Source organism: Chaetodon auriga, chromosome 16 (assembly GCF_051107435.1).
Source record: "Chaetodon auriga isolate fChaAug3 chromosome 16, fChaAug3.hap1, whole genome shotgun sequence".
NCBI lineage: Eukaryota > Metazoa > Chordata > Actinopteri > Chaetodontiformes > Chaetodontidae > Chaetodon > Chaetodon auriga.
In genome coordinates, this window is record NC_135089.1 from 11,761,297 (window position 1) to 11,786,798 (window position 25,502).

The 25,502-nt window shown below is 43.3% G+C and overlaps 2 protein-coding genes across 6 annotated transcripts; one reads left to right on the plus strand and one right to left on the minus strand.

The window, feature by feature from the left end:
- Positions 1-623: 623 nt before the first annotated feature.
- aqp8b (aquaporin 8b) lies at positions 624-2,142 on the minus strand. Its single transcript, XM_076753029.1, has 5 exons — positions 1,889-2,142; positions 1,392-1,518; positions 1,095-1,309; positions 792-926; positions 624-666 (listed from the first exon to the last, which is right to left on the minus strand). The coding sequence occupies exons 1-5, from the start codon at positions 2,140-2,142 to the stop codon at positions 624-626; spliced, it is 774 nt and encodes a 257-aa protein (XP_076609144.1).
- Positions 2,143-4,106: 1,964 nt separating this feature from the next.
- Positions 4,107-25,379, plus strand: arhgap17b (Rho GTPase activating protein 17b). 5 transcript variants are annotated; one of them, XM_076752837.1, is made up of 21 exons: positions 4,299-4,475; positions 7,970-8,009; positions 13,443-13,547; positions 14,042-14,118; positions 14,383-14,494; positions 14,827-14,903; positions 15,001-15,103; positions 15,341-15,409; positions 15,578-15,659; positions 16,403-16,530; positions 17,091-17,202; positions 17,285-17,366; positions 17,517-17,597; positions 18,066-18,179; positions 18,279-18,373; positions 19,452-19,590; positions 20,407-20,685; positions 21,314-21,435; positions 21,520-21,930; positions 23,291-23,342; positions 23,915-24,047. In XM_076752837.1, exons 1-20 carry the CDS (start codon positions 4,423-4,425, stop codon positions 23,296-23,298), a joined length of 2,289 nt encoding a protein of 762 aa, XP_076608952.1. In that variant the 5' UTR covers positions 4,299-4,422; the 3' UTR covers positions 23,299-23,342; positions 23,915-24,047. The 5 variants fall into 5 exon arrangements, with proteins under 5 accessions (XP_076608957.1, XP_076608952.1, XP_076608953.1 ...); XM_076752838.1 differs by having other exon boundaries at positions 23,291-23,336; positions 23,915-24,023; XM_076752842.1 differs by lacking the exon at positions 20,407-20,685 and having other exon boundaries at positions 4,107-4,475; positions 23,915-25,379.
- Positions 25,380-25,502: the final 123 nt, after the last annotated feature.

Sequence of the window (25,502 nt, forward strand, 5' to 3'; positions counted from 1 at the left end):
GGCAGAGATGTCTCTTGGCTTTGAAAAGGTTGCCATTTGGTCTCCTTTTAACAGTGGGCAGCATGTGTGGTTGGAAATCTGAAGTAATTGAATTTTAGCTCAAGCTTTTTTTTATGCTCTTCTCAGTTCAAAAGATAATGAGTTGGAGAGTTTTTCTAAAGTTCTACATATAATTGTCGTCACTCATGCACCTGTCATGCATCTGGCTGAAAATTTGATTTTCCCATTATCCTTAAATAAAACATAGAGTCAAAGAATTACAATGACAACACCAGAATTTAGTATTTCTCCAAACTTGAGACATAAGTTTACTTAGTTTGTTAATCGTCTACAACTCAGTTTAACTTTAACTTTGCAAAAGTGCGACAGGATCGGTATCATATTAACACTGTAAGCTAGGCATAATATTACACTGTTCAATCTGAGAGACTTTGTTTTATAATCAACAAACTCCAACGCGTGTGCTTAGAGACTCAAGAGTCAAGTTAACACAGCCAAGAAAAACAAATAGAAGAATCTAAAAAAGTCCAGTTTTATTGTATAGCAAAGAAAGTACAACTGTACACAAACATCTCAGTGGACTGTAAATGATAAAACCGTCTCATGATTTAACCCCTTTCTCTTCATTTCAGAATGAGTCGAAGCTTCCTGTCTCCCAGCAGGAGTCTGCAACAACAGGAAAAACACGTACATACTTTTTTTTAAATTTCATTTCAGTCAGTGATGAATCTTTATTATCAGTACATTCAGTTTCTTTAAAGTACAAAGTGTACATGTCGTGTTGCACCTACCGAACCAGAGCAGCTGCTATTAGTCCTCCTGCGATCGGTCCCACCCAGTAGACCCAGTGATAAGTCCAGTAGTTGCTCACTACGGCTGGACCGAAGGCCCTGGCTGGGTTCATGCAGGTGCCAGATATACCTCCACTGATTAAACAAACAGGCAAGAGATATTCACACGAGTTTCCTACTACGATTATTATTCCTACGATACATTACAGTCCTGTCTGAGATATAGCTATAAAATGCTAATGAGATGTGATATTTTAAAATCTTTCTCACATGAACCGATCCCTCATTCTTCTCCTCACTCACCCGGCCAGGATGTTGGTGATAACAGTGCAGCCCACCATGAAAGGCACCAGGGGGCTTCTGGTCTTGCTGTTGAAAGCCCCCAGCAGCACCACCATGGTGATCAGGCAGGTCATGGCTACCTCTCCAAACAGAGCACCTCCTATTTCTCCGTCTGGCTGCAGCAGATCAAACGCAGCTCCGTGGGCTTTGGCGTAGCTCTCTCTCGAGGTCATCGCCTGTAATTCAAATATAATTCAACTCTTTGTACAAAGAAGAGACATTAGATATTTTCATGGCATGGAAATGAGAAAGGTTCACCTTTGCCATAGCAGCTCCAAGCACCCCTCCAGTCAACTGACATGCAAGGTATGGGACCACCATATTCAGCTCTATCCCTCCACAGATATAGATGGCCAGAGTGAATGGGGGGTTGAAATGTGAACCACTGGAGCAGCAATAACAGGAAGAAAACATCTGAGTTTTAGCCAAGTGATATAAAGATGATAAATTTGGGGCATTATTTATAGAGTGTAAGATTAAATAGTTTAAAACAAATTTAATAAATAAGGGTATAAAGTTAATCAGGGCTGATTTATTCACATGGCTCCTCTTCTAAGTATAACTAACTAGCACACATGAGTAAAGTTACCTGGAAAAACGAGCTCCATTCTGTCAGATTTTTAAACAATTAACTATTAAAAAATTGTTTTTAAATCCTGTTTCTGATTAAAAAAAAAAAAAAAAAAAAAACTTTCAAGCCTTTACCCTAAAATTAATTAGAGCAATTGAATTAGAGCACCGAAGGTTAACCTCACCTGATCTCCGCCATGCAAGCCACCATGGCAGCCACCACCAGACCGTGCACCACAGCTGGCTGAAGCCTTCCTCCCTCATTCTCAATGACCGACACACACCCGATAAACACAAAAAACGTAGTTCCCACCAGCTCACCCAGACAGGGCTGAAACAACCTCTCAAATCTGTTAGGAGGTCTGACCGGAGGCGTCTTGGCCTCTGAGGACATGAGAGACGTCCCGACTTCATGCATCTCCATCTTCTCGTCCGCCATGAGTCTTCAGTGAGGTCTGGCTGTGCGAGCTGAAGACGTGACCCTGAGTGTGCAGCCCTCAAGTATGTCTGCTAATCACAAGGACTTTGGTGTGTAAAGATAGAGTCTGGTAGAGCTGCCCCACTGACCTGTCATAGACCCACTGACCCTTTTTCTTAATAACCCGAGACAGTTTGTTCATCACCGGCCGTCTCTTGACAATAGTGCACTTGGAAAGGTAAATATTTCATGCATTTGCTGACACATTGGTGGGCTGTGCCGTGTACCGTTTAAAAATCAGCTAGTTTTTGTCAATGATTGTTCCATCATAACCAGCAAATGTTTTCAGATGCTGCTTTTCCATGCAGTGTCAAAACAGAGCAAAGGGCAGAGCCTGTGGCAAACTCTTCCTTCCAATTATGCAGTAAATTGAGTAAAACTTATTGGCCCACAGTCAATAATTTCTCTCTCATTTTGATGTTGATACAGTGAGACTTCAGTACTCTTAAAGTCAAGTTTCTCAAATCGCTAACGGTGATAAAAACGTGACAAAGGAAGCAAGCCAGAAGTCTGACTGTGAAAGTGTTGTTTCATGATACACAAGATTCATCACAAGATTTCGCTTAAAAATTAATGACTCATTTCCCACAAGATGATCACGCATTAACGAAGGAAAACACATGACAGAACACACACAGCGCACATGGCAATCAGCCGTCTTTGTTTGATAAATCTCTTAGAAAGAAATCTGCAACTTTGAATAAATTATCAGAACTTTTCACAAGCAAGTGGAGGTTTATAAACTACTAAAATCTGCAGGAACTACAGGTTAACAGACATGCCTGCACACTGACAGAAAAGGAAGAAGCAGCTCTAAAGATGCAAAAAGAATCCACTTATTCGATGTGACAGAAACTCGCTACAGTATGACAGAAATCTTTAATAGGAACAGATAAAACAGGAACAAATTGAGTCTATCTCTCCTCTCAAAGCTGTTTTGTGTTGCTCACTGGATTTGCTGCGTGCAAATCACAGATGTGAAGCTGTGCCCCTAGTTGTTCTTTAACGTCAACAAACCAGAGTTGAAGGACCTTGAACAAAGTTTCAGGAGTCCTCCACTTTATGCACCTCATGGGAATGAACAGATACTGCATGTTTCCCTCCATTTATTGTGCTCATATAGTCGCTATCAGCCCCCGGACAACAGGGTTCGTAGGTCTCATGACATTGGTGCACCTCAGATAGGAATGCCCTTGCAATCTAAATATTACTGACCCTCATAATATAGACTACACCAGGCAGATAAGGCAGAGGTTGCCCTTTGTCTCAGCAAATAAAATAAAACCAGAACTATCTTTTATTTCTCTTGCGCAATTTATCCTGATAATAAATTCAATTTTAGTATTTTTTGTATTTTTTTAAAAAAAGAAAAGAAATACTGATTTACAGACGGTGCCGGTGTCATGACAGGGGAACAACCACAAGGTGGCAGCAGATCACTGTGAACACCTGAGTGCTGCTCCACTGCTTAATGACTGATCTCCAGTCAGTCCGGAGAACACGTTACCTGGAAGCTTGTCGCAAGACTGACCCTGAATCAGTGCGACAAATGAAATCAAATGGCTTGCTGCGACGGTCGCTGACATTTGTTGGTTTAGCAACAGGCCTCTGACCACTTTTTTGTTGTTGTTATATTTTTATTTTAGTTTTCGTCATGTTACTCAAATTTCCCTCATTAGTTCAGCACAAACCTGTTCATGGTTGTGATTCTAATAATTTCCCTCGATAATATGATCCTCTCCGGTCTGCTATGGAGGTCGACTTTCTGTACTAAAACGTGTGCGTGTGACTTTGCCATGACCATGACAGACCAATAGCTGACTCAATGCTTTTTTTTTTTTTTTTTTTCTTTTTTTTCTTTTTTTCTCGTTAAGGTATCACATGTCACTCGTGGGCCGTGCAGCTTACAGTAGGGAAGTAGAGGCACTTCCTTCTTCCGACCACACTGGTTGCTCTCAGTCAGTTTAAAGGAAGTCTCATATTGTTGACCATGGGGCCTCAGAAGCTCCTCCGGGGCCGTTTTAACTGACTTTTCTGCCTTTTCTCTCTGGGGTTTAGCAGCTGACTCCGAGTTAAACCCGGAAAAACACGGAGCTGTGGTGCGTTAAAGTGCACGGAGCCCTTTCTGCCACAATGGCTGCGACGTAGCGCAACTTTTGGATCCACGGTGGATGAACGACTGCGCTCCGAGGTGCCGCTCACTTTTTCTGACTTGGAGGAGGCGCAGAGGAGGAAGAAAACATGAAGAAACAGTTTAATCGCATGAGGCAGCTCGCCAACCAGACTGTGGGAAGGTGAGTGTTTGGACCAGCAACACGCGTTGTTGTAAACTGATGTCATGTATTTATGTTGAGGCAGGCCGCCGCTGCTTTTCATGATTTCACTGTTTCCAGCTTTGTCCTCCTCTGTTGACATCAGTCGGAAGGGCTGGGCTGCGTGATAAACACCTGAGCTCTTCATGAAGTTTCAGGAGAGTTAAAGAGTCAAATCACAAAGACGCTGAACCTGCACATGTGTCACATGAGGTGGATTTTCTATGGTCTGAGCGACGATACGAGGAGGTTAAAAAGTTCAGTGTGAGGCTTTCTTTATGAAAAATCACTGTGGTATCCTCCCACCATCTGCTGTGGACACAGTATGTGTTAGAGCTGCAGCGATTAATCGATTAGTTGTCAACTATTCAATTAATCACCAGCTATTGTGATGATTGATGACTTGGTTTGAGGAAAGTCAAAATTCTCTGATTCCAGCTCCGTAAAAAAGTGAATCTTTTCTTGTTTCTTCTTCAAACACTGGACAATGAGTTTAATAGTGCAAAATATCAAGTAAACAATATATAGAAAGATTGATGTGACAATAAAACATGCATACAAAGAAATTTACAATAATCCATTAATTGTTCCTTCCACAAGTTCTGTCCATCCAAGATGATATTTCCACGTTTTGTCTAAAATACAAATATATTCATTTTAAAATCCTAGAAATCTGACAAAATCAGCAAATTCTCACACTTTAGATGCTAAAACCAGCAAATATTTGCCATTTTTGCTTGACAGAATAACTAAAACAGTTAGTTATCATAATAGTGGCAAAGTCATTTTCCATCATTTGAGTAATTGATTAATCAACTCACTGCTTCAGTTAATTGATATTCATATCTCCCAGTCTACCTGAAGGCCACAGTCCTGGCCTCACTGAAGCCTCTATCTGTCTGTCTTTACAGTATAAGATCATGTTCTGATGTCGCTGCTGTTCCTGCAGTTTTTGGCCAGGATGTGCACGTAATACACATATTTACTGATGTGTGGTGATACTGGTGATACACACACACACACACACACACACACACACACACACACACACGCTAAATATCCAAACCATCTCCTTCCCTTCATCTCCGTCCCCACGGGGGTTTCCAGCCCTGTTCTCTATCAGCAGCCACCGCTGAGACGATGTCTCTTGTTATTACTGCAGTGATGGTGTCTGCAGATGATGCCCCTCACAGTGTTTCTTCTCAATGACTTTCCAGCCAATAGCCTGAAGCCACTGGATTCCTCTCATGCCTTCCTCCATAGGTTGTGTAAGAGCAGTAAAACTCCTCTGAGCACAGCTTGCTCAGTGAGAGGCAGAAGTGTTTGCAAGCACACGCCCTCTGTGGATTATTGTTGATCATGTCAGATAATCCTTTGGTGCCATTTGTAGCGCTGCATGAGTAAAACGAAGGGGGAGTTGCGATGTTCTGTAAATAAACGGCGGAGTTTGGTGCAAAAGGCGGTTAAAGTGACATCTTCAAGCATCTTGCAGCCAATCCTTTCAGGAGAAACTGAAGCGTTTCTTCGCCATTTTGCTTCATAACTGACTTGATCAATCGGTTATCAGAGTAGTCACTGATTGTTTTTCTGTCAAGCATTAAATCGATTAATCAACTAATCATTTTGGCTCTACATCAGTGAGATGACACAGACTTAATGTTGCATCATCACAAAGGTGTAGATCAATATTTTGGGTTTTTGTGACAACAAGTAAGCCTTCCACACATGGAAGCTGAATTTAATGTTAATGGTGGGCTCTGGAGTCATGGCCACTGCACGCTGACTTTGTTTCTCTCAATCACAAAGCAGTCACTTAGTTTCGCCCCACGGCAGTTTGTGATGATGTGGTTCTCTGTTTGGCACAGGAAGCGCCGGGCACGGAGGCTTTTTGTGGAGTAAGCACTTCCACGGTTGTTGTCAGGGACAAAGTGGAGGGCTGGGGACGGCACGCAGCCACAGACTTTTTTTTTTTTTTATATAAAAGAGGAAGCCAGCTTGATTTACATGTGATTAATAAGGAGGAAGCAGTTCGGTTTAGGTGGAGCTTACAGAGTAGCAGTGTTTATGAGTCCTTGCATACCTCTGGAGAGATAAGCTTACACAGAACCCTTTTAACAGAACTTTGATTTTAGATGAAAGCGAATGACAATCAAAAGCCTCTTTAGTCACCGGTCCACTCTTATCTGTCTTTCTGTGTCATTTTGCTCCAAGTTTTCATTCAGGCTCTGGACTCCAGCACTCTGAGAGTCTATTCTTAGAACAGTAGCTGCTGGCCAGACCCAGAGTCAAATCAATGCTGATTCAATATTGATTGGAATCTAAAGATCGCTCGTGTAGCTTTCCCCTCCAGAGGTGGGCCAGCAAATCCTTAATGTGTAATACAATCGTGTGCATCAGTGTGCAGGTATTCCAGCTGATCTTGTGACTCATTTCCAAAAGCTGAACTCAAACATTTCTACTCTTAGTGCGAGCTGGAGGCAGCAGAGTGCAGCCAAAGACGATTTCTTATTCACAGTGAAGCAGTTTCAGGCTTAAGTGTGGTAAAAGCTGTAACTTACTGCAGTGTGAGGTGATAACTCTTGTGTGGGAGAGGGTTAATTGATCCCTGCGAGATCTGAATCTATAGAGTGGGCCTGCTCAGATAGAGGGAGGGTCTTTGGGGATTTGTGTGTAATATACACGCGTTGGTGCATTAGTCAGAAATCGACATGGTGAGTGATGAGTTTGCCCGCTCAGCAAGATTAAAACCAAGAAGCAAAGAACAGCGATTAGTCTGAGGAGAAATCTACACGGAGAAAAGAAGAAGAAGCGAGTCCGTATCCTGTTTCAAATCAACGTTTCCTAAGCTTTTCAGTGATGTGACAATCCCGTTTTCCACAGACGATGCGACAATGTGCCGAGTGTTCAGTGTGTTTCCGACATCAGCGGCCCTCCACACAAATACACACACCTCGCCCATGTTGCCATAACAAACAAGGTGTAGGTGACACAACAGGAAGTGTGTGTTCAGAGGAATCTGACGGGTTCATTGTGGAAAACAGCCACAGGCACGAGCGGTGCATTTATGCACGCCTGTTGAGTGTGTGTGTGTGTGTGTGTGTGTGTGTGTGTGTACGAACAGTAGCCAGTGATTCACATCTGCTCCTAACACATTTTCACATTTTATTAAGCATTTGTGGATTTAAGCATATTTTGCACTTTGTGACTTTGCTGCAGGCACAAACTGCACACAGGTCGGGCCGGATCGACTGCGATGGGTTCGTTTTCTTTAACAGCGAGTTCGGGTCGTTGTAATATCGCAGTATGTGACTGTGCTGCACAGAAGAGTGACACATGTTCAAATACTCCATATTATTTAGACATTTTACTGATTGGGTGCTTAAGGTGTGTCCCTGAACTCACGTCCTCTGAATGCATCGCATTGTACGTCTGTATTTGTTTGACCTTTGGCTTCATGTGTGTGTTTCCCTCACCAGGGCTGAGAAGACCGAGGTGCTGAGTGATGACCTCCTGCAGGTGAGTACGATGTTCTTCTTCTGTGTCGCTGTTCATTTATGTCAACTTTTAGGAGGCTTTGAACGTGAGGTGTATCTCTCGTCACAGTGTTGGCAGTGTTTAATGGTCGCCCTCTTTCTTGAGTGCAAAGATACATCACTATATAATATTTTACATTATAAAACATGATTATAGACATTGTTGAGTGGCTAATCATCATTAACTGGCTCCCAAACCAGGTATGAGCAGTGTGGAGGTGGAGTGTACTGATGTGGACTGGCTTAATCTCATTGGGATATTCTATTTAGATAATAAACTAACTAATTTTAAGAATTAATCAAGCAGAAGTCTCAACATTCGCTTCTCAGGTATGAAGATTTGATGCTTTTCTTTGACCTGTATGATAGCAAATTGGATGCATTTGGGTTTTGCACTGTAAAATACAACAAAAGAAGCAGTTTGAATGTATTGTAACATGTTCAACCATTTTTGGGCCTTTCATGGATGAAACGATTGATCGAGAAAGAGCAGATTAGCCAATAATGAAACTAATCTGACATGAACATTGTAAGTGGTTCTATTTAAAATCTGAACCAAAATGTATAGAAAAAATATACAAACACCAAGAAGGGTGCAACCTTTTAAGAAAGGACTTTTTTATGTCACATTACACTTTGGTTTATGTCAAACTTTGTAAAAGTTTATTGTCAGTGCATCAAATTGTTACAAGCAGTATAGTGCATCGCACTAAACCATGAGCTGGTTGCGTTGTTGCTTCCTCAGCGAGGAAGTCATCAAAGGACCTGTAAGTTCAGCTCGAAGGCTCTGTTAAAGCCATCATACCTTAGCAGCTTGTTGATGCCAAGCCTCTGTGCAGCCTTGGAGTACAACTGCTGGCTTTAAAACATTACTGCAGGAGTCTTTCATTCAGTAATACCTCGCCAGCTCGGGGTTTGGCACTGTAGGAAAAGTGCCTCATGGTTTTCCACTCGAGGCAAACCCTGGCAATGTTCTGTTATCTTGAAATCATACTGGATGTGCATCCAGTGTGTGTGTGTGTGTGTGTGTGTGTGTGTGTGTGTGTGTGTGTGTGTGTGTGTGTTGGGGGATGGGAGCGCTCGAGCTAGTGAAACTGTGAGCTCACCGCGAGGAAAGAGAGCTTGAAGAAAGACCGAAAAAGACGGAGCGTGTTCACAGAGGAAAGGGAAGTTTTGTGGGAGGAAAAGTAAAGGTGAACTCTTGAGCCTCTCCTTCAGTTATGTCAGTCAAAGTTTTATGACATGCAGCAGTGAACCATGAACCTCGGTAACACACAACAGAAACACTTAAATTATTATGTCTCATTGAATAGGTGGAAATACATGCAGGCAATCTGTAAGACAATCACTGGAGGGTTGTTTTTTTTTTGGCTTTAACAGCACTAATAGTTTAATTTAGTCAGAAATGTTGTCCCAGGAGCACAAACTGACCCAACCCTTCCAGGGAATGCTTTCCCTCGTCTTTGGTCCTCGTCCCGAATGACAGGAGCTTTGTGCTGCGTTAGACATTCCTTTAGCTCCAGCTCTCAGCCAGGAATGTGATTGTCAGGCGGTCAGCATAGTGGAAGTGGCTGCATGTCTTTTAGCTTAACGACAGCTCCGAGTTGCCTGTCAGAATCTGTGGTTTAGTGCAGCCATTCAGCGTTCACAGTCCGTTTTCAGATATGCAACCTGATTACAGTCATCTCTAGAAAATGTGCTGCTCGCAGTTTACTGATTCATAGACCAGTGAATCAGCTTCGACATTTTAATTTAATCACACAAGCTGGGAAAGTTTTCCCCCTCTTTCCAAACATGAGCAGAGAAAGACTAGTTTTTCCTTTCCCCCTCCCCACCCGCTCCCACACCCCCTTCTCTGAGCAACTTGAAATTTGACACTATGATTTCCACGGTGTCGTAGTAGTGTTCTTCATTTTTCCGTAGTCCTTTGCATTGGCTGAGGCATTTATCTTGTTTGGACACGTCCTGCCTCGGTGGGAATGATGAGGAGGCTCTCAGACCTGCAGGCCTCATACAGAGCAGATGGAGTGAGGACTGGTCCCATATCTCAGTGTTTGAGTACAACTTCGGATACACACTGGCTGTCGTTGTGGAGACTGGAACATATCCATATCTGATACCGTATGATAAGCAGGCATCTGTTAGCTCACCCGCTAGCAACCTAAACAGACAAGCATTTGTTTTCGTTGTTGTTGGGAACAGTTTAAGGAAGAGTTTGTCATTTGAGGCGTTTAGTTCATATTTCTTGTTTAAACTAAGATGACAAGATTGCAATGCCGCCCTCAAAATGCTTGTACGCTAACTATGAAACAATAGCCAACAGCTGGTTAGCTTAGCTTAGCACAAAGACTGGAAACATGGGGACACTGCTAGCCTCCAAACCTAGTTAATATGTTTCATTTATCTAATCACTGCAAAAACTGGAGTGTGAAATTGGTGTGCTTTTATGGCAGGGGACATGTTGGACTATTATTTAGCTAAATTATTATTAACTTCTTGTCATCAGAGACTGCAGGAAGTTGTCAAGAAATAGTTCATGCCAGCTGATAAGGCGAATTGTTGTTTTTATGCCAGCAAATGAGACACAGCTAATTAGTGAGCTTTAGAGGTGCTGCTGGAGGGTTTTGTTACTTTCCGACAGAGCTAGGCTAGCTGTCTTTATGCTAACTTAAGCTAACAGCTGCTGGCTTTAGCTTCATATTTTATGGACAGACATGAGAGGAGTGGTCTCAATCTACCTCCAGACTAGAAAGAGAATAAGCGTATTTCCCAAAATGTCAAACTGTTCCTTCAAGCAAACATGACTGTTGTTGCTTTTGAATCCTGTTTCTGCTTTGTCATCAGCTAACCAGACAGTTAGCCGCCCTGCCAACAAGGTCAGCCAGTCAGCCAGCGCAGCTCCAAGCCAGAAAACAAAACTGTATCCATCCGCCCGGTTCCTCTGTGACTCACTAAGCGTTCCACATTTTCTGCTGCGGCGGGTCAGAGGTCGTCAGCTTCATTTCTGTCTGCGGGAAAAAAAAAAGAAGATTGCAGTAACTGGCTTGTAAACCTTTGGACAGCTCCCTAACTGGAGAGGCAGGCGGAAGTGATTGTAGAGGAGCGTGTGGGCTTGTCTGTGTCTGCGATCGAGGAGTTTTCCTGCTTTTTTTTTTTTGTTCCTCTTTTCAACTTCAGTTTGTCAGGGCGTTTCTCTGTGTGCGCCAGTCTTTTTCCATAATTGAGTTTCTACCCCTGAGGGGAGATCTCTTCTCGCGAGCAAAGTAAAGGCAGCTGCGTGAGCCCTGAGAACGGCTAATTGAAGTTTAAGATCGTCAGCCTTCTATTATAATGAGTGATGATGCTAAAATGAGCTTATAGGAGACTTTTCCATGACTGAATCGAAGCCAATATGTCATAACGTCATCTACGACGTAGGTAAAAAGAAGCAGACCAGCTACAACTGTGCACAACAGACTGTAGTTGAACATCAGAGACATGACATTCTTCTCTTTTGGTGTGTCTCCCGAGGGTCTTTTGGTGTACACTCATGGAAAGCACTTTTCCATCGGCAGAGACAATACGATCACCCAGTGCATTCAGTCACTCAGGTTTCTCGTTCTTGGCGGCGGTTGTCGGAGATCTGGATCCAATCGAGGCGCCACCAGATAGAGCTAGACTTCCATGCATTAATCAGAGCTGGGGATCAGCTGAATGGTGAGTGAATCAATTGGATCCAGGCGAGGAAGCCAAGTCCAGCTGTGGTCTGGCGTGGAGCATACAGCTGCAGGAAAGACAGGAGGAGTGAGTGGAGGGAGAGGGAGGAGGAAAAGAGCCCGGCAGCGAATTAGTGAGGATAAAAGTGAAGGAAGAGGACTGAGAGCAAGATGGGGATCAGACAGCAAATGAGGGGCAAACAGTGACGCAGCGGGATGTTTACGCTGAAACAGGAAGTGAATACTTAAATAACAGTTTGCTTTGTCATAAATGTTTCACCTCGTGCTAAACCTCACGTTTTTTTTAAATACTGCAGACGATTTTCCTAGTGGAGGATGTTGAAAAGTGAGTTTAATGTGGTACAGTTTGGTTTTAAAGAGCATACATGCATGGTTCTTAAGCTTCTACCTTCCATTTAGCCACCGGCTTCAGCTCATTTCACTAATATACTGAAATCAGCTGGCTGAGACTTGAAACTTGAGGCTTGTCAGAGTTACATCGTTGTCACATGATCGTGAAGCTGCGAGCAGGGACTGAAAACTCTTACTGGTGGTGCCTTCAGGGACAATCTGAGATCTCAGAATTGCATACTGTGCCTGTTTGCTTGTTCCTTTGTTTGCTTTTCTCTTGCAGGTTCATGTAATTGGGAGGTGGGGTTGGGAGCCCCTGGGCCCAGTGTTCCCAGTCACTATAAAAGCACCATATTCCTCTCAGACAGACTCTCTCTAAGCGTTTTGTATATCACGTTTCCCAAACATCCATTCACACCACTGACTTTACTGCTATTCACATCTCATCTTTTTTTGCAGTTTAATTTATGTTGTTAAGTGAATCAGTCAATTTTAGTGTCCCTCCCATCAGTTGCTGTGCCAAATGGCAACCATTTCAATACAAGAAACTACAAAATTCAGGTTTTTATTTTTGATTTTAAGCCCTTTAACGTCTCTTTTCATATTTGCCCATTGTAGGCAATGCTGCAAATCAATTCATAGGACTTTTTTACAGCAATGTTGAATTTTTATATATATATTTAGTTTGAGATTTTCAATGTGATGAAGAAACTCGATTAGGTGGAGAGAACTGTCCAAAACAGACTCTCCTGTGTAGTTATTTATCGAATTACAGATCCTCGGCCTATGTAACAGAAAATGTACAATATGTATTGATATTGCAGTCTAAAATACAGCAGGCTTTTTTTTGTGCATCTCAAGGTTCAAGTCTGATGGGTAAAAGGTCTAGGTAAAGATGTTTGGTGGTGGTAACATAAAGTACACATGACGTGCTCAAACATTCAAAACCACTATATGATGTTTGAAGTATAACCAGTAGATCAGGCCACCTCAGACCTGCAGTCAGGGTGATTCACCTGTTCTTCTTCCTAATACCCCGTGTGTAGTCTTCGTATGTTGAGAAGCTTCCCCTGTTCTCAGTAAAGATCACAATCCATCAGCCTGCATTACTTATCAACCATGTGTCTTTCGTGCGGTGCTGCCTGTTGTAACGCTGCAGGCAAACAGCACCGACATCCTCCATCATCTTTCATCAACAGAAGCAGGATGGAAAGTTTAGAGATGGACACACAGACACAAGTTCTGTGTTTTGATTAGTAGCTCCCACCTGTGTTGTTTCTGTTGAACAGGAAATCGTGTGTGAACGCTAAAGTAAACCTGCTTCATTTGCTCTGAGTTTCTAACATTTTGTGTCTCGTGTGTGTGTGCAGATCGAGAGGCGGATGGAGCTGGTGCGTTTGGTGTCGCACAACACACACAAGAGGCTGGTGTCCTGTCTGCAGGGTCAACTGGGCACAGACACAGAGAAGAGACATGTAAGAAGCGCTCCACTTTTCTGAATCTGAGTCGTTTATCACCTCAGAGTGTTAGCAGCACGAAGTCAGGATCTCTACGTAAAGCCTCTCCATTTTGCTGTGAGAGTCACTGCGAGGGATGCTGGTGCAGCATGTAGCTCACACAGACATGAAATAAGGGTGGATCATTGTCACACCACAGTCAGTATTGGCAAGGACCTGCTATCTTGTGCTATGAACTCACAGCATCTCCTCTTATGTAACACGCTGATATGAGAGACACTCAGGAGAAAAGTATTCAGCGCTGGCCTCCTGCCAGCCACTGCATAAGACCCACCTCAGCCACATACACACACACAGTAAAACTGACCAAACTCAGAGAGAATCATGTTATATGTTGCTTTGCGTTACTCTCTACGTGTTTGGACATGGCTGAAGCTAATCACTGGGTTATCATCTGGCTGTTTGTTCTCCACACATTTTTAAAGAGGCTAAACTTCATTTGCTGCTTGCAGAAAAAGCTGCCCCTGACGACGCTGTCTCAGGCCATGCAGGAGGGAGGTGGTCAGCTGGGAGACGAGAGTCTGATTGGGTGAGATGCGACAACAAAAATGTATTACATGCAAGACAAGTTTCAGAAGTATTTCAGATGAATGTATGCTGATGAACCAAAAACATCCAAACCAACCAAAAACAGTGACTGAAGGTGAAGAGTCTGACTGAGGGTGTGTGTTTTCCTTTGCATTAGCATGTTTTTAGCTGTGAAGAAAGCAGTGATAACAGTCCTATCCTTTGTGTGTTTGTGTGTGTGTGTGTGTGTGTGTGTGTGTGTGTGTGTGTGTGTGTGAGAGAGCAGCAAGATGATGGATGTGTGTGGGGAGGCAGAGAGCAGGTTAGCGACTGAACTGATGCAGCATGAAGTCCAGATTGAGAGAGACATCCTGGATCCTCTCAACCAGCTGGCTGAGGTAAAAACAGGACGGCTCTGTTCGTACTGTCGTGATCGCTTATGATCAGCTTTTAAGATGTAAATTTGCATATTTGTGGGTTATAAAAAGTCTTTTTGACCAGATGACTTTTGGCTGAAACATTCGGTGAACCTGCACAGGATTTGAGCACACTGTACATGTGTGTTTAATCTCATGATTGTGCCACACTAAGCATGGCCTTTGGCATCTTTTTGTGTGTATTACCAGTCTGCATGATTCATATTGACAAAATGTTCTCCTGGAAAAGGTTTTCCTCAGTGTTGACTATAAATGTGCATGTGTACTCATGAGCCTCACTGTTTGTCTTACAGATAGAGATTCCTAATATACTAAAACAGAGAAAACAACTCGCCAAGCTGGTTCTGGACTATGACTCGGCCAAGACGAGGTATTCCGGCTTAGCTCCGTTATTTTTAAGTGTCAGCTTTAATTACACACTTTACTGTCGACATGCGTTAGTTTTTTATTCATTTCTCGGCCTGCAGGTGGTTCCAGGCGGCCAAGTCCAGCAACCAGGCTATGGCAGCTAAGGCCGATTCTCTCAAAGACGAGATGGACGAGGCTCTCAACAAAGTAGAAATATGCAAGGTAGATTTTGCTTTACATGTGCACATTCCGGTCAGGTGAGGGTCATATCTTATGAACGGATTGAACAAAGGAAGCCTTGTAATACGGATGGGCCAGGTACAAACATGCTATGCACATTATTAGGAGCTTGTAATTAAAGGTCATTGCTTTGTCATCTGGGGTTGATCAGCGTCTTAATGAAAAGTTTCTGTGTAAGAAGGTTTGTCATGTATGGATTTTTTTTTTTTTGCCCTACAGGACCAGCTCTCCGCAGACTTGTACAGCTTTGCTTCCAAAGAGGGAGATTATGCACGCTACTATGTCATGGTGGGTGTACCACTTAAATGTAAATGACCCAGAATGAAGGGGAAAATGTGATGCAAATATGGTCCATTCCCCGTTACAACACTGTTGTTTGGTGATGCAGTGTGAATGCCTGCTTCACTGTATGCCAAAGGTTTGTATACATGACCTGTGTTTGTGTCTGTGCACCAGTTATTAGAGGCCCAGGCGGACTACCACAGGAGGTCTCTGGCAGCTCTGGAGGCAGCTATACCGACCATCCATACACAGCAAGGTGACAGCAAGACAAAACAGACATTCAGTAAATCTGCAAACAATATAAACATCCTCCTTGTTAAACCCCCAACTCTCAAGCTGCTCTGCTGCTGGCACATGTAGACTGGCTCAGCGTGGCTTGTTTGGTTTAGTGCAAAAAAAAAGTAAAGCACAACTGAGCCAGCTCATCAAGTGAGTCAATCAAGTCATTAATTGGCACATTTTCCAAGTTTCGCTCCTTTATCGCTGCTGCAGCAGGAGATGAAATTGCTTATTTCGGCCTGAAAACTCTTAAATGTGTCTATGATGAGAAGCTTTTGTTTCCTTCATGAAAGCCAGCAGCATAAATTAGCATGCGAGCTCCTTTGTCTCTGACTTATCTGACATCACATCTGCTTTTTCTCTGGTCCAAATAAATGAGTTACTGAACAGCTCAGACGGTAGACATGCAGCAGATGACGGTAATAAAGAGCTGTGAAATCAGTTAATTGTCCGGAAAACAGCATGACTGAAATCAAATAAAATCTCATCTCATCAGTCCATACCCAGGTTACAATGAATTTTTATATACTAACCTGATGGGTTTTTTTAAACATGTCAATGTAAAATTGTATAAAAGTATGTTCAAAATAATCAATCCAAGTCAGTCACAGCCTCCGTAAGTCTAAAAACACTGGTTTAACAGTTGGGGAAAAGCTTTGAGCGTGCTGCTGTAGATACTCAGATAAGCATGAAGACACTGATGATGCTCTTCTCTCTTAGACTCCTGGATGGAGAAGCCGGCGTTCGGCACGGCTCTGGAGGAGCACCTGAAGAGGAGCAACCGTGAGATCGCTCTGCCCCTCGAGGCCTGCGTCATGATGCTGCTGGAGACCGGCATGAAGGAGGAGGTATGGATGGAGGCTTTTGGTGAAGTGGGGCAAAGTTGAAGGGTAGATCAACCAGAAATTCTTGACAAAAATTTGTACCCATAAAACTTCACTCGGTCAGAGCTGGAAGGAGATGTGGGACATGTGGACTGCTCTCCAGAAATGATGGCATGTACAGTCTGGAAACATCTGCGGTCGGCTTGTGGTCAGTTAGCCTTGAGGCTGCTGTGTGTGTGTGTGTGTGTGTGTGTGTGTGTGTGTGTGTGTGTGTATATAGACATCTGTTATCCATTTGCATGTTCACTATTACACACATTAAATTTAACCATGTCAGTAGACTCCCCAAGGAGAACAATTTCAGACGTTTTTATTAAAGGAAACAAAGCTCTTGCTATACGTCTGTCTGCTACTCATCCTGAAAGAGCCACATCTCCCTTGACTTTCTCAGTCGTTTACACTTCGTCTGCTTTACTTCTCCTTTTCTGATACCAGCCCTGACTTGCTTCCTCAATTTCAGGACTGAAACCAGTCACCTGTACCTGTCAAAAAAAAGTGCCTTTTCCTCTCCGTGTTCCTCGCAGGGTCTCTTCAGAATAGCTGCGGGAGCTTCAAAACTGAAGAAGCTAAAAGCGGCGCTGGACTGCTCCACCTCGCAGCTGGAGGAGTTCTACTCTGATCCCCACGCCGTCGCTGGTACAACCTCTTCCACAAATCCACATCAAGTGAAACCACCTGGTCCAGATCATTGTCTCATCGCTTTTCTCTTGACACACAGGAGCCCTGAAGTCTTACCTCAGGGAGCTTCCTGAACCTCTAATGACTTTTGGCCTGTACGACGAGTGGTTACAGGCCTCCAGGTAAGAAGACACACACAGACATGACTCTGTTGATGTCGTGTTAAACACACTCACGCTATGCTAATCAGCATTAAACACCCGAAACGGGGTGTTCTGATACTCAAATAACCAGTAAATATTGTGTGTGTGTGTGTGTGTGTGTGGTTTCAGTGTGTCTGACCCTGACAAGAGGCTTCAGGCCTTGTGGGTGACGTGCGACCGTTTGCCAAAGACTCACAAGGCAAACCTCAGGTAAGAGCATCTTCAGCTCAGGTGTGTTCTGTTCAGATGTGGTGCCAGCTTGGTTTCTAAAAGCACGTCAGGCTTTTCTCTTCTGTTTCTCACTTTAATAAGTAACACAGCCGATTTTAAGAAGTGGAAACCCTTCGTACTAGTTTGGTCATTTCGATGCCTTATTAGAGCGCTCACTTCTGCTCATGGGGTCATGACCTCAAGAGAAGCCCCAAGATAAATCTGAGAGGTTGAAGATATTTAAGTGTCTTTTTTTCCAGTTTGCTCAACTCTCTGTTTACCTCTTCAGACATCTAAAAAAATAGAGAAGGAAAAGCACTGTGGTTGAACTGTCCACACTAAGACTATCACTTCACTTTATAAGTAATTACGTTCCCCAAAAGCGTGTCAGTAGATCTAAGTAGCCTGTAATGAGAAATGGCTGTAGTAGTAGAGATGATTTTAAAGCAGTCGGAGTCTCTGTTGCAGGTATCTGGTGAAGTTTCTGGCTAAAATGGCTCAGGACTGCGAGGTCAACAAGATGACTCCCAGCAACATTGCCATAGTGCTGGGGCCCAACCTGCTCTGGGCAAAGACCGAGGGGTAAGAACTCCGAGGTCTCTTACTTCGTATTCATTAACTTCTGAGCTCAAGTGAAGCTGAGGCTGATGAGGCTTCCTGCTTCTCTGTGGTTGTCTTCAGGACGCTGGCAGAGATAGCAGCGGCTACGTCTGTCCACGTGATCGCCATCATCATTGAGCTCATTATCCAGCATGCTGATTGGTTCTTTCCAGAAGGTAAAGCATGCCTTTTGTATTTGCAATACTATGTCTTCTCTCTGACCGGTAACAGGTAAAAAAAAAAGGAAAACAGGCAAACACAGGTTGGAGATTTGGGGAGAAATGTAACTTGTTACCAACTATCGGCAGAGTCCTTTCAATGTTGTTTATTGGAATGTAACTAAGTACTGTACTGATAATTTTGAGGTATTGTACTTGAGTACTTCCATTGTGTACTGCTTAATACTTTTACTCCAAAAGATATTGGAGTAAAAAAAAAATCCACTACATTTATTTAATAGCTTTACTCTGCAGATTCAGATTATTAATAGAAAAAACAATGAACTATTAAAACATGATGTATTATTATACATTAATATAAGCTGCCCAGTGATGAGTAGAAATCAGCTCCACCTTTACAGCTGCAACATTAGAGCGATTCTCACACATGATGCATCACTATTTATAATAACCCTTAACCTCTAACCCTAACCCAATAATATAGTATGTGGTGTTCTATAATGGGCCATTCTGTGCAATGAGTGCTTGTACTGTGGTTCTTGTAACAGTGTTAAACATGACTAAAGATGTGTTGTTGTTGATGTTACTGCACGTTCATTGTCCTTTGTGGTTCATTATGTCTTTCACTAAAATGCGACAAAACTTTGACAGTGTTTTATCTGAACCACCTTAATTGAAAAAGCAGAGGTTTCAGGTTTTGGGGGTTCTTCTAAGTAGTGATTGTCAGAGGGCATGTGGGAAAATCCTCATTACAATTAAAAATAAACAGTCCACAGCCATGCTAACAGCTCTGTGAGGCTGTACTTAATCACAGTGGCGTTTTGACATAAATGCTAATATCACCATGCTAACGCGCTCACAAGACAATGCTAATATGTTTAGCAGGTATAATTGTTTCCATGATCACCACCAGACTTTCACATAATACTATAATTTCATAGCTTGCATAGCAAAAAAAATAACAGATAATAGAATTACTGATCGTCCCACGCTCATTATTAGCATCTGAAGATCATTTTTACCATCATAATTTTCATCGTCTCTTCTCTGCTTGCTTCCCACCACTCCCCTCCAGACGTGGACTTCAACGTTTCGGGCATGTTCGCCATGCCCACCCACCCGGCCACCCCAGACCCCGAACCCGGCCTGGACAGGAAACGCCCCGGCAGCCTGGTGGGGCAGGACGGGGACAGTCACACCCCCCGTAAAGACAGGTACCTGTCTCGCCCCAACCTCAGCCTCAGCCTGCCCCTCACCCTCCCGTCCCGTCCCAAGACACTGAGCAGGCAGGAGTCGCGGGGCCCAGTCGTGTCGGCTCTCTATGTAGTGGCCAACGAGTCCATCACAGTCACTGAAACACCCACTGAAGATCTGCCCAGTCCAGACTTCAAAGCTGTGCCGTAGTCCAATGTAGCTCCCATGAATCCAATTACTGACAAGTCAAAGAAGGGAATGATGTTCTGTGTGATTTTTGCACCACGTTTCTGTTGTTGTTTAGGTAATTTTTAGCACAAGCTGATCAGTGATGTTTTCCTCAAGGTCCGTACTGAAGACATTTTTTTATGAAACACTTTTCAGTATCATTGGGATACCATTTTGTCTATAGCTATAATTCTCTTGTGTTACTCTTGTGTACTCTTGTGTTATCTCCCTTGTTTCCAATTAAAGCTTAGGTCACACTGTAGGTTGCTGGTTTTATGTTTTGTGTGGGCTTCCTCTGTTGCATTTTGTTTGTACGGTGTGGCATCTGTCTCTTCTGTCCCTGCAGAGATGTCGCAATTCAAATTTGTTCTCTTTAAAAGGTGACAGTCATGTGGTTTTGTGTCCTTTTTGGGTTCTTCTTTCTGAGCTGGTTTCACTGAACTCAGGAAGTGGCATCTCTCTCTGTTTCTCGCACCATCTCTCTCTGTCTGTCTCTGCTCTCACTGTTTTTCTGTCTCTTGTCTCTCCGTGGCCTCCTGCCCTTTCATTCTGTCTGATGGCGTGTGGATTGCCCTCCTGAACTCTCTCCCCTCTCCCCCCTTCCCTAGCACTGTTAACAAACAGCCGGAGCCCGCTCCACGTAGAGCCAGCGCTGTAAATAGAAAGCAGCTACAGCTAACCTCACCCACCTTCCAACCCCCACTGCCCCCTCTGGAAGCCTGGGTTCCTGCCCAGCCTGAGCCCCAGCCTCCATCCCCGGCTACAGAGGCTGAGCAGCCTGGCCTGAGTGGTGGTGGTGGTGGTGTTGGAGGTGGTCTGGGTGGTGGGGTCCAGGTAGCCACAGTGAAACCTCAGGTTGTAAGCCAGCTCAGCGCAGAGGAGAGCAGGTAAGGAGGAGCGAGCTGAGGTAGCAACAATACTCCACCGCCTGCTCGCAGTCAATCAGCCAATCCGGAGCTCACCCACCCTTTGTGTTTGTCATGTGTTTGATTCGTCTTTGAGTTTTCAGTTCCCGAACCAGAAGTCATGAAATAGAAAGAATAACAACGTCTGTTACGTCCACAGCTTTTAATTTGGCTTCATTTTTACATTTGATGTAATGCAGCAAGAATCGTGTGATGCTTTGTTTACAGACAGCTCTTATCCTCCTTCCTGCTTGTTGTGATGATTGACCAAACTCAAGTCTGTTTTAAAAAAAATGTACTCCCCTTCCTTCCTGCCTGCCCATCAGCGTGTCTGTCTGTACTTCCGGCCATGTCTGATTTTGCATGTAACGCATTGCTGAACAAACTTCAGATTTTTGCATCCTCTTCTTCAACACTTCCCTTGTCTTTATATTGTTTTTTGAGTTATTCCTAATGTGATAACCTTCATCTAATATAATCAGCCTTTGAATGGAAATATTTGTTTTATGTGTAATGCATGAGTTCCTGCACCGATGCAGCACTTCCTTGTTAAATGTAAAGCACAGATGACATTTGGTGGATTAACACAGCATTCATGGTATTTCCACAGCCCAGCCCGAGAGCTCATGTCCACCCCCCCTCTCCAGAGGAATGGTTCGGCCCATCTTGCAGTAGGAACCCCCCACTCTCAGGGTGGATCCAGGGGGCCCAGTCCACACATGGTTCGCAGAGGTGAGAGAGTGCCCATTCCTATTCCCATTATTAAGCACCATTGATAGTGTTTATGTCACACAATAATTATTTTTACCTCTGAAGGCACCAAGAAGCAGGCCCCAGCCCCGCCCAAACAAGCCAGCCCCTTTGCCTCCCAGTCCAGTAACACCCAGACACCCAGCTCCCCTCATCACCCACCCATCACCCCCCGCCGCAACCCCAGCAAAGACAGCCTCATCCACGCCCCGAACCACCCGCCCCCACAGCCTCCTCAAGCCCACCAGGCCCAGGGGGAGTCAGAGCCTTCGCCCCCCAGCACTCCCACCCCTCCAGACACTCCGCCTCATGATGGATGGCACTCCAACTCGCTGTCTTCCTACCCCTCTGGGTCTCTCCCTCGCCCCTCCAGGCCGGCTCCCAGGCCACGGCCCCGACCCAGCATGCCGCCGCCCCCCCAGCCTGCAGCAAATGACAGTGATGGCATCTGCAGCTCAGCCTCCAAGATCATAACAGGTAAATAGTATATTTCCTGTCCCTCATGAGTCCTGTTTGTCCATATTATTACAGAGATACATTATGGAGGAAACAGTTTCCAGCATCATGATATTTAATTAGCACCAGCAATGCATGAAAAGCTAAATGTAGTAACCAATAATATTTTAAAAAATAAAGACACCAAGCAGCAGAAATTATGCAATAAGTTTTTAGTGTACTTACACTGTAACATAGAGGCACTCCGCTGTGTGTATGGGTGTGTTTGAGTGCACAACATGTGAACTGTATGATCAAGTTTTTCCAGTGGAAACTCTCATGGAGCTCCAAATGGTGCAGGATCTTTAATCTTTGCTGTGGTGCACAGATCTGAGACAGTCAGAGGTGGAAGAAGTATTGAGATTGTTTCAGTCTTAACTAATTGTAAAAACACCAGAATTTAAACAACACTCCATTACAGTTAAAGTCAAGTATTAAAAATCCTACTTAAGTAAAAGTACACAACTATTGTCAGCAAAATGTAGTTGAAGTATCAAAAGTAAAAGTACTTGTTATGTGAAAGGCTCCTTTTGACTAATGGCTGCTTTATATACAGCTGAGTGGTGACTAAAGCTGTAAAAATAAGTGTAATGAAAAACAACAATATTTGCCTTTGACAGTGTTGTAGGAAGTAATTTAATTAAGTAAAAAAAAAAAAAAAAAAAAGCGATACTTCAGTGTAGAAATACTGCCTTACAAATAGAAGTCATCAGAAATTTCCTTCAGTAGAAGAAAAAAAAATATTCAATATACCTCAAGTACCAAAAGTAAAAGTACTCATTATGCGGAATGGCCCATTATGCATCAATAAAGTCTTATCTATAATAATACATCATCATTTATTTCTTGATCATATTTTGCATTAATAATCTGAATCTGCAAAGTGATTAGTAACTAAAGTTGTCAAATAAATGTAGTGGAGTAGAAGTATAAAGTGGCAGGAAATGGAAATACTCAAGCATACCTCAAAATTATACTTACATACAGTACTTGAGTGAATTGAGACAGCTAAAGAATACCGGTACACTTTTACTGTTCATGCAGTGAGCAACTCTTCAATTCCAGATGCAGTGAAGCACGGTGCATCATGAAAATGCACAAAACAACAACAACAACACATCTTTTAAACCTGATTTCTTCTGCGTAGGTGTCACAACGACTGAAATCACTCGCTGCTCGTCTGCTGATACTGTATTCAGTATTGAGTGATTTCAGCTCCCTCTCAGGGCGCTGCTGTATGTAGTCCTCTGGCTTTTGGTTTCACTGTGTCATAGTGCCTCACACACTAAATGTAGTAACTGTGGTGATCTGATGCATGACAGGAAATGTGTAAATATTGCAGATGTCTGAGCTGCTGGCCTGCCTCTAAGATGAGCTTTGTAAGGCAGGTAATGGTAAGGATCTGATTGGCTGATGCCTTGCTTCTGCGTCCACTGCATGTGTGTGTCTGTGTGGGCGAACTGCAGGCGTTTGCTCCTCTTTAGTGTGTAGCTGCTGGCTGTGCTCATACTGTATACATATATTTTTGTATATTAGTATGCATTTGTGACGCACTTCAACCCTGCTGTGCAGCAAAACTAACATGCTTGTGACTCGCTCGCCATCCCCCGGTGCTGCTAACAGCTTTCTGTGATAGCTAACATGGCCTTCAACATACTAAACACACTTCCAAACTGTGCTGTTCTTCTGTACGTGCACTTCTTCAACAGATCTGTGTTGCATTTAAAGATTAACACACCAAGGATGTGTCAACAGCTGCCTCCACCTCCCAAAAATTTCACATAACTGGTACTGTCGTGCAATACTGGCTGGATTTAATAGAGAGATCAATCCTTGGTGTCTTACTGAGTGTGTGATGGTGGCGTGTGTGCTCGCCCTGTTTGAAACTCGGTTCATTGATTGAGCTCAACTTAAAGATGCGTGCAACCTGATTTTTTTTCGCTGACCCCCTAACTGTCCCGCGCAGACGGAGGCCTGCACCTAAAGGGGATTGGACGAGCCCTCATCCCGGAGGTAATTGCAGACCAACAAGGGGAGAGCTCTGCTGGTCAAGAGCCCGCCACCAACCCATACCCTCAGACCCAGACAGAGGCAGAGAGCACCATTCTGTGAAATCAAAGAGGGATCATTGAAAATTCTCCACCACTCCGCTGGCCCACGTAACAGATTGGAAAGCTTGGAATCAAATATCAGAGAAGTAACTCAAACGCATCGACTCACTCCAGCTCTTCAGGCTTCACTCACATGGGGCCAGTCTGCTCTCTGGAGAAAAACTAACAAATCACCTGCCTTTACTTCTGTTTCGCTGAGTGTCAAACCAGAAACCTCATCTTAAAGTATGGCGCGAACCACAAAGCTCCTGTCCAGCTATTAGCCTTCATATCAGACTCCCTTTGTTCTATGTACTGCTGGCTATTTTAAGATTGGACTGCAGAGCCTTGCTAGACTCGAGGCAAATGGGACTTCAATATATAACCTGAGCACATAGCAGCTGAACTCTTCTTTTTAAAATATTGCGATCGATACTTTAGGTTCAAACCTATGAATGTTTTTGGAGGAGAAATCTGTGAATCTGGCTTTAGTCAAACCCGATAGCTAGAATCTTTTCATTCAGCAGCACAGTTATGTGGAGATGTCTGAGTATTGGGCAGCTGCTGATGATCTATTTATCAGGAAACACAATCACATACTGGCATTTTCATTTTCCAAGTTGCCAGTTTCAACTAGCTAAATGTCATATTCAGCTTAAGAGCTTTCCAACATTGCCAAACACTTCAGCACCGCACCAAACATCAGCATAAAGGACCAAAGACGTGGATATGAGCCATTGGAAATTTGATAAAAATTTAGAGCTGCTCGGCTTATTTCATGGTTGCTAATGACCAAACATTTTGGCAAGAGTGCAATATAAAATGCAGTCATCTTCCAGTGGTGACAACACGTGTGCTGTCATTTTGGTATTTCAGGCAGTTTTCCTTCCGGTAATCCAGTGGGGTTGAATTTTCTTTTATTTTCAATCTGAATTTTATTTGATTTCAACTGACCTGATTCACCTGAGCTCAATTTTTTTTTCCTTTGATGCTCAAAGATTAGCGTTTATCATTGAAAGGGATTTTTCTACCAAATCGATTGTGATAATTATGTTTATACAATGCATATCTTGTAACTGATCACTCCCACACGAGCTCAAAGCTATGACCAAACAGCCAAATGATTGAATTCCTCTGTGTGTATTGTTTTTACTGCGGCTGACAATCTTTTTACATTGTTGGGGTGTTATTCAGCTCTTCGATTGTTTTTTTTGTTTTTTTTGTTTTTTTTTTTAAATTTTAAATTTCTTATTTTTTCAGCTTTTTATGTTGGTTTTTCTGCACATAATGCATCATACAATGCATCATTACTCTGAATAATTAAAGATTGTTCAACATTTTACAGTGTTGTCAGCGTCTTCTCATCACTTATTTCTCATTTTGTCATAAATTTAATTGTTCTTACTGATTATGTACACAAAGGTGGATACAAAGTGTGAAAAAGACTTGACCTGCATGATCATT

Coding starts and splice junctions, on each gene's coding strand:
- aqp8b (XM_076753029.1), bottom strand. CDS start 2,142: ATGGCGGACGAGAAGATGGAGATGCATGAAGTCGGGACGTCTCTCATG. Junction 1,310..1,391: donor TTGGAGCTGCTATGGCAAAG/GTGAACCTTTCT, acceptor TTTGAATTACAG/GCGATGACCTCGAGAGAGAG. Junction 927..1,094: donor ATCACCAACATCCTGGCCGG/GTGAGTGAGGAG, acceptor TTGTTTAATCAG/TGGAGGTATATCTGGCACCT.
- arhgap17b (XM_076752836.1), top strand. CDS start 4,423: ATGAAGAAACAGTTTAATCGCATGAGGCAGCTCGCCAACCAGACTGTG. Junction 19,591..20,406: donor CACACCCCCCGTAAAGACAG/GTACCTGTCTCG, acceptor CCCCTTCCCTAG/CACTGTTAACAAACAGCCGG. Junction 21,436..21,519: donor TCCACACATGGTTCGCAGAG/GTGAGAGAGTGC, acceptor TTACCTCTGAAG/GCACCAAGAAGCAGGCCCCA.